Here is a 14,572-nt window from a genome sequence, read left to right on the forward strand (position 1 = left end):
AGAGCTTTTCTGGATGGAGTGAAAATTATTTATCGAGGGGGAGGGGAGGACCAGCCACCTTGGCCACCAGCCCCGGCTCCAGCTCTTCCCCGTCCAAGGGCGCACCCGCCCATGTGGATCCCGCGGGCTCTGGGCCGGGGAGGGGGTGCGCCCACCCGTGTGAAAGTGCGGGAGGGGCAGAGGTGGAGGTCAGAGTTGACTTTAACACGACATGCGGGACCTCCCTTCGCTTCCCCCACAACTCAGCCTCCTCGCCACCGCGTTCTGGGGGGGTGGGGCGGGGATCAGTGGGCGGAAACCCTCCAGGCACAATCCTTGGGGGGTAGGGGGGAGGACGGGAAACGGAAACTCTCCAGGCAAAATCCTGCACCCAAGTCTGGGTACACCAGTGCAGGAAGATCTTGTGCAGGGAGGTGGCGCGGGGGGGGGGGGGGGGGGCGGAGGCGCGAGGGCGGCGCGGTCCTGGCGCCCCCTGGCGGCCTCCCGCAGCCGGATTCTAGCTTCTCACTGAGCATCCGGCATCCTCGCCCTGTCCCCCACACGCTCAGAGTCCTCGCGCCCCTCCCCCAGCCTCGGTGTCCTTGCGGCCACTGCACCCTCTCAGAGTCCTCGCGCCCCTCCCCCAGCCTCGGTGTCCTCGAGGGCCCCCCTCTCCCTGCGCCTGGGCACCAGTTATCAGCGTGAGAGCACGTGTACAGGTAGTGACTCGTGAAAAGTGTGACACCCACACAGACACCCCAGGGATGAGGGGCTTAGTGGGAGACCTGGCCCGGAGAGAGATTTCGGTTCTGTCCAGTGGACGCCGCTGGGCAGTTTGCTATCATTTACTGTCCCACCCGATTAGCTGTCTAGACCCCCTTTCCCTGGGTTCCCCATTTCCCTGGGTCCCGGGCCTAGATTCCTCTGGGGGACCCATCGGCACCCCGCAGGCCTCCTGGATCCCCGCAGCAGACGCGTCTCTTGCTTTTGAGTTTATTTTAAACCACATAAGGGTGTCGTGCCATAGATTTATGGGTTTTGTACACCAGACATTTTTACCGCCCTAACACTCCAGTCCCTTCCATCCGCGGCCAACGAGAAAATATGGTCCCGTTTGGCAGCAGAGCTGCGCAGAGGCCGAGAATTTGAAAGAGGAAAGTGTTACTTGAACGGCGGCGTCGGCGCTGCGGGCCCAGAGCAGCCCCGCTGGCCGATCCCGAGCCAGGGGCCGGGGGCCGGGGGGCCGGAGCCGGGGGAGGGGCCGCGCGGCTCCCCTGCCCACCCCCAGCTCCTGCAACCGGAGATGGGATGGCTCGGGCATTTACACAGTGAAACGACAGTAAGTCGAGGTACCGGGACTGCCGTGCAATCTGTTAGTGATTTGGCGGGGTGGGAATTTCCTTTCTCGGGCCTGCCAGTGGGAGCGCTTTTCCAAATTTCCACCGCGGGGAAGCCTGCGATTTTACATAATGACTTCAGCATGCCGCGCTCTGGCGCCCCTCGGCCCCGCTACCCCGCCGCCCGGCTCTGGGGCAGACAGCGACTCTCTCGACCCCCCCTGGACCCGGTCAAGGCTGGTCCGTGTACAGTGCCCCCACGCGAGCCCATGCCCGCCTCACTTGCGTCCCCCGCCGAAAGAGGGGCAGCTCGGTCCGGGGAGGGGCCCCGCGCTCAGCACTGGTCCCCCGGGCCCGCGCCGGCTCGGGCGGGCGGGCGGGGCGTGATGTCATGGCAGGGAGGGGGCGCGGGAGCACCGGGCGACGGGAGGCGGGGGAGGTGTTTTCCAGCTTTAAAAAGGCAGGAGGCAGAGCACGGCCCTGCGTCAGAGCGAGACTTTGAGACTCCGGACTCGCAGGCACAGTCGCTGCGAGGTATCCGGCTGCCAAGCGTGGGGACCGGGCACGGGCGCAACCCTCCTAGCGCTGCCACTGCCACCCCGCTTGGGTCCCGGGCCGCAGCTGCCCCGCCACACGCGCACACGCCCCTGGATGACATTTCTCCGGGGCGCGCGACGCTGAGCCCAGGCAGCGCGCGTCCGCCGGGGAGTCAGCTTCCCGGGAGCCCGACCCCGGCGGTGCCCGCTCCTCCTCCTGTTCCGCGCCGCCGCGGCCGCGTGGATGCCAAGCACCAGTTTTCCAGTCCCTTCCAAGTTTCCACTCGGCTCTCCGGCTGCCGGCTGCGGGAGAGGAGAAACTTTGGGGCCCGCGCCGCCCGCCGGCGGCACCATGAAGTCGGCGGAGGAAGGTAAGCCCGTGCGGCTGCCGCCCCCCACACGGGCCCCCAGCCCTGGCCCTGACGCCCCCAGCCCTGCGCCCACCGCCCCCGCGCCTGTGCCGCCGGCGCGAGCCCCCAGGGTCCGACCCGGGGAGGGGCCCGCTGGCCCGGCCGGCGTCTGTCTGCGCGCGCGGAGGGGCGCGGGTCCCCGGCGCGCTGGCGGGCGCGCAGCAGATTGGGAAGCGGTGTCCCCCTGGTGTTTCCCCGGAGCAGCCCTGATTTCGAGCGCGCCTTCTTGCCAATAGGTGTCTCCTCTTCTCCAGCGCTGAGTGCGCGCTCTCGGCCTTTGCTGGTGCAGCCTCGCTTTGAATCCCGGCGGCAGAAACTCGATTCAAAGGCGGGCGGTTTGAGGACGGGGTGAGGTTAGGACCGTCAGATCCACGAAGGACACTTTGGGATGAAGCGATGTTTGGGGGAGGACGAAGGATGGTCTGTTCCCTTGCCCTGTGGGAGGAGGCCACCCTCTGGCTTCAAAGACCAGTCAAACGTGAGGTGTGGGGGCCTTGCCCCTCCGCGAGCGCTCTCCCCAAGGGTCATCCTCCAAATCCGCCTCCGCGTGGCTGAGCCGGCTCTGAGCCCTCGGGCTGGAGGCCGGATGTAGGATTGAAAGCGATCAAATGCGCTGTCCGAATGCAGCCCCTGATTCTGGCGGTTTTCCGTCCCATGGACACCAGAGTTCCAACCGCAGAACACGCTTCAGGACACTTTGAAAGGGGGCCCCCAAGTTTCCAGCTGTTTGTTCGGAGTCACAGGATGGCATGTCTGTGCTGTCGCCTGGCGATGGCGAGGCCCCTGCGGACAGTGAACTCGCCACCCTCCGCGGGGCAGTCTCAGTCACAGCCCCCTTTGTCACAACCTTGTGAGAGCCACCAGCGAGCAGAGCAGCGGGGACCTCTTGTGGGAGGGGAAGCTCCCTCAGGTGTCTGGAAACCTGGGGAGGGGGTGACTAGCACCCCAGGGAGGAACTAGGATGGCAAGCGCACAAGGGGAGCTGGGCGACATCTTTCCAAATGCCTTACGGGTGCTGAAGCGGTTTGTTAAAGTTACTTTAAGAAAGCTGGCAAACCTGCCAGGATAATGAGCACTCATTTTATACAGGCGGACATCCTTCCGCGGAGCGCTAGAAAGTACGCCCTGCTGCTTCCTGCTCCCGCCAGCGCCAGGCCTTAGAGTGCAGTTCCCAAAGCCTGCCAGCCGCCGGGCGGGTTACGTCTGGCAGAGGGCTCCGGCCCACAGGCTCCGGGCAGGCTCCGTGCCACAGCGGGCTGGGGTCTCACGTGGTGTTCCACGTATTCTGAATCAAGGCAGGAAGACGCATCTTACGCTCCTTACCATTTCACCTCGATTTAGAAATTGTCAAAATGCAAACATCAGGGAATGTTTACGGGACCAGCCTTGCTACTAAAAAAAAGTTTTTTAAAATTCTTGAGGTTTTGATTGGAAACCCTTGGACACTTATTTTAAAGTTTTCCCCACTATCACTGATTAAAAAGTTCAGGTTTTTGTTTTGTTTTGTTTTGTTTTTAGTTGAATAGTCAGGGATCCGTCCTGCAGCAAAGAACCTTTTTACTCTGACAAGAGGAAAAACCATCTCTGGGGGCGGTGCCGAGCTTTCCTGTTTCCTACTGAACAAGATGCATTTCAGAATGCCTCTGCTGAGCCCGTAGTGCCAGGTGCAGCCTGGCCTTTGACTAAACAAATAGTGGTGTATTTTATAAGGGCAAAATTAGGCTAACCAGAACGTATGATCTAATCCATAAATACAGGCCCTCCATCTGAGGCAGGTCGCCCTGCAGGGCTGGGGGGACGACCTGCCCCACACAGGCCCTCGGAGGCATTAGGTGCCATCTCGGAGTCTGAGGCCGCCGGCCTCCCCTAGTCATGAGCTTCGGGCTGCAGCTCGTTAGGCACTGTTGTTTCTGATGTCCCCAGCTTGTCTTCCCTGCGCACAAGGCGGAGAAATGCAGGCCTGTAGGTAGCCACCCGCCCACCCATCCCGAGGTTGCTTCACACTGACTGCCCCCGGGCTCCCAGGACAGAACAAAGCACCCCTGTTCTCCGGTCCCGCCATTTAACTTCTCGGCCATGTTTCCTAATCCAGATTAGAAGGGCGCTGGCGCCCCACGGCATCACACTCGGGGCTGGAACGTGCACCAGGGAACACCCGCAGCCTCCGAGGAAGCGCCAAGCTAAACATTTCCATCAAGACAGGAGTGTCTGCTGAGTTGGCAAATAGCTCCGACCACTTTTAAGATGAGAGTCCTGGGGTGCTTGTAAGAGGAGCATGTTTTCAAAAGGGCCACCCCAGCTAGTCACCTTGGTTGGGGATCTGAAACTAAGTGGGGACCAGCTCAACCTTGGGAAGAGCAGCCCTGAGTCCTGAATCCCGCAGGGCCCAGGGCCCAGGGCCCAGGACCCAGGTGGGCACGGCCCACGGAGCGTCCACTCACCTCTCCGGGATAGTGGAGCGAAAGGTGTTCTTTCATCTAAGCAGATGATGAAGGCTCTTATTTGTGTGTCAATTTTTCGCAGAGGTGAGAAGGTGGCTGAAGTTAAAAAAAAAAAAAACACGGAGAGAAAATGAGATGTTGTGGCTTCTCAACAGAAAACAGAACTTCCATTTGCCTGAAGGTCAGCAAAAAAAGCAAACTAAAACAAAACAACCCTCCAACATACATCTCAAAGTGAGAACTATTATTAGAAACTAAATCAGGCCAAAGTGAACTATAGTTTATCACTGGAGAAAACCAGCCCTTTGCAAAGGGTCACGGGAGAGAAGCTCTGGGGGGCAGGCGGGGTCACGTGACTAGTGACTAAGCGGGGGTCCCTGCTTCTGGAAAAAGCAATGCCCCGGGGGCAAAGGGCCTGTGGGCAGAAAGGAGGGCGGGTTAGCCGCAGGATTGCCGCTGCGGATCTGGTTCCACTGCCCTCTCCCCCTTGGGACTGGAATGCCCCCGTGTGCTTCTCTGGCTGGCGCGGTGGCCTTCACGACCCCCCTTCCTGTTGCAGATGCTGGCTTGGGGTGGTGCCCCGACCCTGGGGGCAGTTAGCGCTCATAGCGGGGAGAAAGACAAAGGGCGGTGGGTGCGCTGCTCTGCGCCCCCCTGGGGTTCAGCCCTTCGGGGCTCGGAGCTGCCAGGCCTGGCGGCGGGGGGGGGGGGGAGGGGGCATTCCCCACGCACAGGAGTGTGCGGGACGTTTAGGAGGGTGGGGACTGGAGGAGGAGGTGTGACGGAAAAGAAGGGGTGCCTTAGGGGCCCGGGCCTGCGAGTCAGACCCCGGAGGCAGAAAGGCCCGGGAGCTAGGGCGTGAGCGCGGTGCGGCGGCGGCCGAGCCGGAGCGCCCCTGTCCTCCCTGCGCCGCGGGGCTGGCGGGGCCCTGGGGGTCCGGCCGGGAGGTTCGGGCCTCGGCGGGTAGCGCCACCCCCTTCCCCCGAGAGCACGGCGGCGCGCAAGCTTGAAAAGAAACAAAGTTGTAGACGGAGTCCGCGGGCCTGGCCGGTGCCGCCGCCGCTCTGGGCGCGGGCACTGCTCTTTGCGCCACTTGGTGCCCGGGAGGAGCCGGCGGGACGCGTGGGGTGCGGCCAGGGCGCTCCCCCCTCGCACGTGGACCCTCGAGGCCGCGGGACACGCTGGGGTCTCGCCCGCGGGTGGGGCGCTAGGGCGGGACACCAGCAGCGGGCGTGCGCGCGGCTCCCGGAGTTTATTTAAAACTCGGGACGCCGCCGCGGAGCTGTTTGTGTGAACCCGGAAACGCGGGGGAGGGGCCGGAGCGCGGGCGGGGGAGGGGCGGCCGGAGTCACGTTACCGGGACCGGCTGGGCGCCGGGCGCAGGGCGCAGCCGAGCGGGGCGGCGACCACAGGTGCCCGCGGCCGGCCGGGGACCCACCCGACCCGGCCCGCACCCCGGCCCCAAACCCGATTCTGGCCGCAAACCCGACCCCGACTTCCCTGGGTCCCGGCCCCGACCCTCTGGACCCTGGACCCTGGGCCCTGGACCTCGGACCCTGGCAGTGACCCCTGATCCCGGACCCTGGCTCCGATCCTGGACCCCGACCTCAGACCCCGGCCCTGACCCTGAACCCCAGACCCCGGACTCTGACTCCCACTCCGGACGGGCCTTCCCGACATGACGGGTCTGGAGGAGGACCAGGAGTTCGACTTTGATTTCCTTTTCGAATTTAACCAGAGCGACGAGGGCGCCGGGGTCGCCCCAGGTGGGTCCGCGCGGGTTGGAGGTGCAGAGCCCAAGGTGCAGGGGACACGGGCTGCAGGGTCTGGGTGTACAGGGCAGGGGTTGTGGGTCTGGGGTGCATTGTCCAGGGTGCTGGGGTGCAGACCGGGGGTGCAAGGGTTGGATGTAGAGGGTCCAGGGGTGCAGGTCCTTGTGATGCAGGGGTCGTGGGTAGAGGCTCTCGGGGTACAGGAGTCAGCAGGCGGGGTGAGGTCTGGAAGAGCCAGGCTGGGGCACAGTCTGGGGCCAGAGCAGCCCCTCCCAGTCTCTCTGCTCCTGTGTCCCTTGGTCCCCGACCCCTGCCCAGGCCAGGGCAGCACCATAGTGTCCCCACTCCCGGTCCGGTGCCCAGGCCCCTGTGGAGCAGGAGGAAAACAGGTCAAGTTTAATGGAGTGTGGCGGGTGGGGCCGAGGGAAGCCCTGTGAAGCCGCTTGGTGCCACAGCTCAGGTGTCCGGCGTCAGGGAGCTTCGGGTCCCCTGCCTGTGGGTCACTTGTGCTGGTCTCTGGAGCCTTCCTGTGGAGGGGCCGCTGGCTCCAGGCGGCCGCTGCACCGCTCAGGCCAGGGCACAGGAACGTCCAAGGCCCAACTTGGACAGTGCCTGGGGACAGGTGGTGAGTGGTCACTGCCAGAGGGCAGGGGGGCCATGGAGCCCCTCATCTGTTGGGCTCCTAGCCCCTCCCAGAAGGAAGCTAAAGTGGAAGTGGCCCAACCCTGGGGGGGGGGGTGGGGGGGCGGTCCTTTTCTTTCTTTCATTTTCTCTCCTCTGCCTGAATAAAGGGACCCTGCTGCCCCCAGAATGGGAGCTCTTGAACAAGAATACGAGCTGCGGAGAGATCCTGGCCGGTCTGCCAGGCCGTGGCTTGGGGAAAGCCAGGAGCCCCTTCTCAACACTCTTTTTCTGTGGCGACTTCAGGGTCGCTCTCTGTCAGTGCGGTGCCCACGTGGCGGTGAGACGATGAGGCTGCACACAGTACTCTTGGCACTGTTGCCATTTCTGCAACAATTGTATAATATTTTCCATACCGTCCACGCTTTTCTTTTAAAGACTGTAACACCCTGGTCGTTTTAAAAAAATAAATGTTCTGACCAGGCCGAGGCTGCGATCTTCCTTACCCGCACTCCTCTCTGACCGCCTCCCGTGTCTTCCTTGGCTGTGGGTTTCCAGGCCTCGGAGACATGGGCGCCCAGGCAGACCCAGTGGGAGAGATCTGAGGCCTTGACTCCCCCCTGCCCCCCCCCCCCGCCCCCCGGTCTGGCTGCCTGTGGCTCTGGGTGCAGCTCTCTCCCTGAGTGTTCAACCACTTTTCAGTTCACTTAGCAAAGATGGCAAATGACAGGTGCAAGTATGGACCACACTCCCGGCCTCTTTATGGTGTGAAAGGCCGGAATGTCACGTAGTTGGGGTCACACAATATGTAGCTTTTTAGAGCAGTTCCTTGCACTTAGCAATGTGCATGGGAGGCTCCTCCGGGTCTTTTCCTGGCTCGACAGCTCATTTCTCTTTAGTGGTGAATAGTATTCCACTGTCCGGATGGGCCCCAGCTCTTCACCCATCACTCTCTGAAGGATGTTTTGGTTCCTTCCAAGTTTTGGCAATTATGAATAAAGTCTTTTCTTGTTCTTATTAGTTGCGCATTACATTTATTAATCATTAAATTATTACGCTATTATATTAAATTGTTACATTCAATTCTCCAGCTCTGAATGGGTGATAGCAATGGCTTCACGTGATCTCCGGGCTGGGCCTGGATATAAATAAATGAATGAGTGACTAATAGCGAGATCAATTGTAAGCTTGGTGACACAGCTTTATTAACACATGCTGAGCACAAAAACAGGCCCTTCATCAGGACAGGTCAGCCCTGACCACAGGCAGCCCGGCCGCTCATCTGGGTCACGGTTCCTCTGACTTGAGAGCGGAACCCTCGGTGTCCTGTCCTCCAGGGCTTAGCCCTCATCCCCCTGTCACTTAGGCCACCTCATGCTCTTATTGGCTGTGTGGCACTGATGGGCTTCTGTCTTACCTGTTCCTTCAAAGGAATGACTGGGTCTTGGGGTTCTTTTTTCCCAGAGTGCCTAGCAGGTGCAAATAGGCAGTCAGCAACCATTTCTTGGGAGAAAGAAAAGAGAATTTAAAAAATAATGTGCTCTGGGCTGGGTAGGTGAGCTGTTTGCACCCATCTATCTTCCGGTCCGTTGGCCCCAACCCCCTCCTGGGGGCAGAAGGCTGGGCAGTGGGTCTCCTGCTCACCTCTGGTCTTAGGAAAGAGCTGCTTGCTGTCAGTTGGGAGGCGGGCGTGGCCCAGCTTGCCGCCAGGGCTCCTGTTTGCTTCGTTATTTTGGCCGGCCCACCACTGCCAATACTGTCACCCTGGCAACTCCGGAGGAACTTGGCCAGGCCTCTGGGTCTGGCTGGAGTCTCCCCAGCAGTCGGGCCACCTCCAGCTCAGTGCAGCCGGTCTGCGCCCCTCCGCATGCTTGGTGGGCGGCATTTTGTCGCTCCCATGCAGAAGGGATGTCTCTGGAGGCATTTTTATTCTCAAGTCCGTTCTCAGCAGTGGTGAGGGTGCCGTGAAGAGCCAGAGCCCTGCTCACATGCAGGTCAGCCCGGCCGCAGACACCGGGTGGGATCCCGCCCTGGGAACGCCGTCCCCCGGCAGGGAGGCCCTGGAAGCAGGGGGCATGCCAGGTGGGGCGGACGTCACTGTTTCAGGACAAGCCCCTGTATCTTTCATACAAGCGGCCCCGCCGCCCTCAGAGACAGTTGTTTGTACGGAGGGCACTTTAATTCGGTGTTACGTTCGTCAAAGGCAGACCACAGCTAGTCAGGAACAACTTGCTGGTTTTAGCTCCTTAAATACAGAATGAGAGGTAAGGCGCTCCAGGCCGAGGGCCCTCCGAAGGGCCAGCGGGGCTCGCTTACGGGACATTCTGGGGGGTGTTTGCCGCCATGCGGAGGCTGTTCTGTTGGCCTTTGCAGAGCCTTCTCCGGGCAACTTGTTGGGCCAGTGGTGCCCTTGGAAGCTGTCTCTGTCTGTCATGTGTGGGGCCTGCCCAGTCCCCGCGCCCTGAGGTAGCGCTTTCCGCTGCTGCTCAGTAAACAGGTTTCAGCGCTGGTCTGGGCACTGAGCATGTTTTGGTTTTATTTTGTTTTGTTTCCATTACCTGCAAAATTATAATCTTGCCGCGTAGGTACCAGCCCCATTGCCCAGTGGATGGGGGTCCGGCCAGGCGTTTGGGAGGACGGGGCCTGGCAGTCACTCATGTCAGTTCTATTTCTAGCCTCATGTCCTGTGGCTCAACCCCAGCAAACACGAAAGAAAAGTAAAAGTCAGTGTGTCTCTCAGAGTTTGCAAAAGACCGCAGGATGCACAGTGGCCAGAGCGGAGATTCCTGTTGGAAACGTCTGCTCAGGGGACACGGGGCCCCGCGTGTGCCGAACATCAGCGGAGTCGGTGCTGGGCCCGCCCCCGGTCCCGCTGTCACAGCTGCGGAAGGGCAGCCCCCACAGGGTGGTCACGGGTGCCCACATGACACCAGGTACTATTGGCTTTAACAGAACGCACGTGGATAAAACTTGGGGGTGGTGATTTAGAAAGAATAAAATAGTAGGGTTCTGAAATAAATTACTTCTCAGGATGAGAAAATTTGCTGAGCATTGAATTTGCAGTGGGCGCTGGACCAGCCTAGGAGCCCAACAAACCCCTGCCAGCCGCCAGGCCCCGCCTGCTCTCACACCGTGTCCATCATCCAGCCCCAGAGCGCCTGGTATGGTGCTCTGCCGGGAGGGTGTTGGCACTGAGGAGAACAAGGAGAGTACGGGCGGGCAGTTCCTGTCTTCCCAGGATGAGCCCCGGTTTTATGACTTTTATGATAGTAAACTACTTTGAATAAGCTCCCGGTGTTTGCTTAGCTCCTGCTGCGGCTTTGTACTCACCTGCACTGTAATTTAATGAACCCTCCTCGGCAGGTGGCCAGGGCCCAGAGCGCCAGCAGAAAATGACTCCAATGGGTGCTGAGCTCCCTGGGGGCTCTTGACACGCCATGAATCGGCCTGACATCGAAGGATTGTTAGGAAAGTTACTGGAAATATTGTCATTCCATGTAAATGGGGTCCCTTTGAATAACTAAATAATTCAGACTTGATCGCAGTTTCTTTGGTAATAAAACCAAACGGAGTGAAGCGGGAAGGGAGGGTGCTTGGCCCGGCCGGCTGGGACTCTACCTCCTTGTGGTTTGGTTCTAAAGGGAGAACTTCGTCATCAGCTCCGTGGAGTGTTCATGGCGAGGTTCACCCTATCAGGGCCTTCATTTCAAAATTTGTCTAATTACGGAGAACTCATGCTTAGGTGAGTCTTTCCTTGTTTTCAAATAAAGGCTTTGTGTTTTTTCTCCTCGTCGGCAGACTTAGGTTCATTTAAATGAAGGCCGCTTCCTGGAATATTCTGGTTGTCAGTGGACCCCATGCTCACACAGAACTGCCCCTCACTCTGCCCACCCTCTCCTACCTGCCAGTTTATCCCCAACCTTCCAAAGGGCTAAGCCCTGTGGGCAGCTGTTGGGGAGCCCCCAGACTTGCTCTGCTAATGGCTAGACATTTTTTTTTTTTTTTAATTCTCAGAATTACCTTCCTGCCAACAAATGGTTCAACTGTGGGATTGGCTATACTAGTATCTCTTTGTTTTAATTTTTTTAAGTATATTTCTATTGATTTCAGAGAGGGAGAGGGAGAGAGAGATAGAGGAACATCAATGATGAGAGAAATCATTGATCAGCTGCACGCCCTACACTGGGGATCAAACCCATAACCTGGGCTTGTGCCCTGCCCCGACTGGGAATCGAACTAAGACCTCCTGGCTCATAGGCCAATGCTCACCCACTGCGCCACACAGGCTGGGCTGGCTCTGTCTCTTAAAATATGTTATAGATGTGCATCATATTTTTTTAGCTGGGCAGGAAGTGTAGGGATCTGTCCAAAACCTCCTCCAAGGCCCAGGCGGGGCTGGTGCCAGGCCTCCTGAAAAGGACACCCAGGGCTCCTTAGGGCAGGACCCAGCAGTGCTGGGAGGCAACTTCATGTCTACAACCACATGTCATAATTCCACGTGCCTCGTGCTGCGTCCCTGGAGATGGCGGTTTCTCTTTGACGTGAACGTTCATTTTCTATGGCTGTTAGGTCATCTGCTGCTTCGCAGACACAACGGCTGTAACCGAGCAGTGGACCCAGCGTGGGTGTGCGTGTGGGGCCCGTGCTCACGGGCAGCCCTGGCTGGATGGGCTGCTTCCTTCTGTGTGTGTGTGGCGGGGGGGGGGGGGGGGGGCGGGGGGTTGCTTGTTTCTGTCATGGGGACATTGCCACCTCAAGGACCAAACGTTAGGAAAGCTCTGGTTCCTGGGGAGCAAAGTTTGACTGATGCAGGCGTGCCGTGTGGACTGTAGCCGCTGCCTGGTTCCTGCAGCCTGGGGGATCGTGGGGGCTCCCAGAGACATTCATCTGCCCCCAAAGCAGGAGGGGTGCCGAGACCACAGGAAGTGACCCCCGGCTCCGTCTCATTGTGCCAGGAAAGTGCGTGTCCAGACTAGGAAAAGGTCAGCAAGTTCCCTGTGGGTGACCAGCCAGTGCAGGGGTGCTGGGCTGCAGAGGGGTCTGCAGGGGAGCTGGTAGGACACCAGGGGACCCCCACTCCTTAAGGAGGAGCCTGGGCAGCCAGGAAGGGGTGTGCTGCCAGCACCTGCGGCTGTAGAGGAAACACACCAAGACGCAGTCATCTGGTCCGTAGTGAAGACTGCCAGAGTGGAGGCAGGCAAGCCTCTCTCTGACCGACACTTAATGTTGGGACAAGTCAAACAGAATAGAGCTGTTCGTTGAAGTCTAATTACTAAAGTCCTGCCCCATAGGTATACAGTTCGGTTTCACACTTGCTTTGCTAACATCCTACTTACGGATCATTAGACAGTAATAACCATAATCACACAGTGACAGGATGGGGCTTCGCTCTTGGTCGGACTGGCTGATGTCGGACTTTACCTCCAGTCGGAAGGACTTGTTGACACCTGCCGGCCGCTGATGTCCTTTTATTGAACTGGGAGATCTGGTGGGACACTGGGGGGTGTTGGGCCGCCTTGGAGAGGACGCGGGATGGGGCCGTGTGGCCATGTCTGTGAACACGTGGGAGAGTGTGCAATGAGGTGCACGTGGCTGTAGAGAAGCATTATTTACCAAGGCCATCTTTAGACTCCCTTTGGAAGAAATACAAAGTAGCATGTCGTCTCCCGGTGACTGAAGGAGTAAGATTTCCTTCTGTGGGGCTTGCCTGCCCTGGCCTGGTCCCTCTGGACAGAGCCCAGGCCTGGCCTCTTCGTGTCCAGCTCAGGCGCTTTCTGTGCTGTTTGTCATGGCCCCGGGCGGGGGGACGGCCTCTGGGTCCCCGCCTGGCGCCTGCACACAGGAATGCAGGGACGTCCCCACTGAGAGGTCACCATGACCCTGGAGCCTGGGGCCTCAGCAGCTGCAGCCCCCTGCTACCTCCTCCTGAGGAACCTGACCTCTGACAGGAAGAGCCTTTCCAGGGTTATTAGCTTCTTGAAGTTTTATAAATATCATAACCAAATTTTAACATCTGATTTCAGTTTTTGTGTTAAAAACTGGCTGGTGTGACTCAGTGGGTTAGAGCATTAGCCTGTGCACAGGAGGGTCCAGGGTTTGATTCCCGGTCAAGGGCGTGTACCTAAGTTGCAGATTTGATCCTTGGCCCAACGGGGGCATGTGCTGGAGGCAACCAATTGATGTGTATCTCACATTGGTGTTTCTCTCTCTCCCTCCCCTCCCCTCCCACTCTCTCTAAAAACCAATGGAAAAAAAATATCCTCCACTGAGGATTAACAAACAAACAAAAAGTGGTAGTGAGCATGTGAGGGTGTTGGTGTGTGCCGGGGTCACTGATCATGTTGGTGGCATGGGTGTGGTTGTCCAGGACTGGCAGCAGAGCTGGGCACTGGCATTGGGGTCAGGCCTCCCCTGGTCCTCTTAACCCTGTGGACATGAGGCTCATCCTTTTTTCATGTGACTGTCCCCAGTGTCCCGCTGGTGCCTGGGGAACACCCTGGGGGCTCGGGATGGCGAGGACCGGCATGTTCAGGACATTGCATTGTGGACGTGTAGCTGCAGGGCCTGACAGGCACGCCCCGGGCATGAGGCATCCCTGCTGCTCCAGCCTCTAACTTTCTCAACCGTAGCTTTGTTTTCTCTTCCTTGTCACGCCTCCGTGTCCCCCGGGGGCTCTTTGGAACCTGGCACCAGTTTTGAGCATCTGGAACACGGTTGCTCTCTCTCCAAAGGGCCGCTCGCAACACGGGGTTGAAACGGCCGTGGGTTCTCCCCAGGCTGCCTGGGGGGGCCGGGCCTGCCGTCTTGGGAACAGCCGGTGTTTTTACCAGGGGGATTTAGCGCCATCAGAGCAAGAGCCTCTTGATTGCAAGGATTACAAGGCTGGATTATCGAGGGTGGTGGATGGCTGCTTTTGGAAACAAGTGGGTCCAGCCTGTTTGGTGTCTGTACCCATTCCTGTTAGCAAGGGCCATGGGGTGTGGACCAGCACCCTGAGACCCAGCCTGCTATGGGTGCACCCACGTGGTGTCTGACACAGCACAGCCATCAAATAAGACGTCTTTGGTGGGTCACTGCGGCGGGAGCCAGGATAGAATTTCCTTGTGGGTGTTTCCATTATTTAGCGACCTGGATATCTGCTCCACCGCACACAATAATACAGAACAAAGATGTTTTCAAACTGGAATCCAGAGTGGCTTTTCTGATAAAAAATTACTAATTACACTAGTAATGATTTTTAAAAATATCTTGTTGAGGTTATAATTAGCATATAATGATTCTTAAATCCAGCTGTGTGCCAATATCATCTGCTTTGTTTTTATTAAAGGAGGGATTTTCTAGGTCATGAGCCACCATCAAAGCTTATGTGAGAGAAACCCCAGAATCTGCTTCCATCCAACTCTTGGGGTGTTTTCTTTGTAGCTGGTGATAAGAGCAGCTCAACAGTGACTAGTCTATTAAAACCTCTTTATATGC

The 14,572-nt window shown here is 58.7% G+C and overlaps 1 protein-coding gene across 2 annotated transcripts in view; it reads left to right on the forward strand.

The window, feature by feature from the left end:
* Window positions 1-2,096: 2,096 nt before the first annotated feature.
* Window positions 2,097-14,572, forward strand: part of NFATC1 (nuclear factor of activated T cells 1) — a gene marked incomplete at its 5' end in the record, with an annotated part of 107,620 nt that continues 95,144 nt past the window's right edge. The window contains one exon of one of the 2 annotated variants that reach the window (XM_081097797.1): window positions 2,097-2,223. In XM_081097797.1, the coding sequence (XP_080953923.1) occupies window positions 2,097-2,223 (127 nt within the window). Of the gene's footprint in view, window positions 2,224-6,091; window positions 6,470-14,572 lie in introns of those variants that run through there. The other variant, XM_081097798.1, reaches the window with a different exon arrangement.

This window comes from Myotis nattereri, assembly GCF_964212035.1.
Source record: "Myotis nattereri genome assembly, chromosome: 8".
NCBI lineage: Eukaryota > Metazoa > Chordata > Mammalia > Chiroptera > Vespertilionidae > Myotis > Myotis nattereri.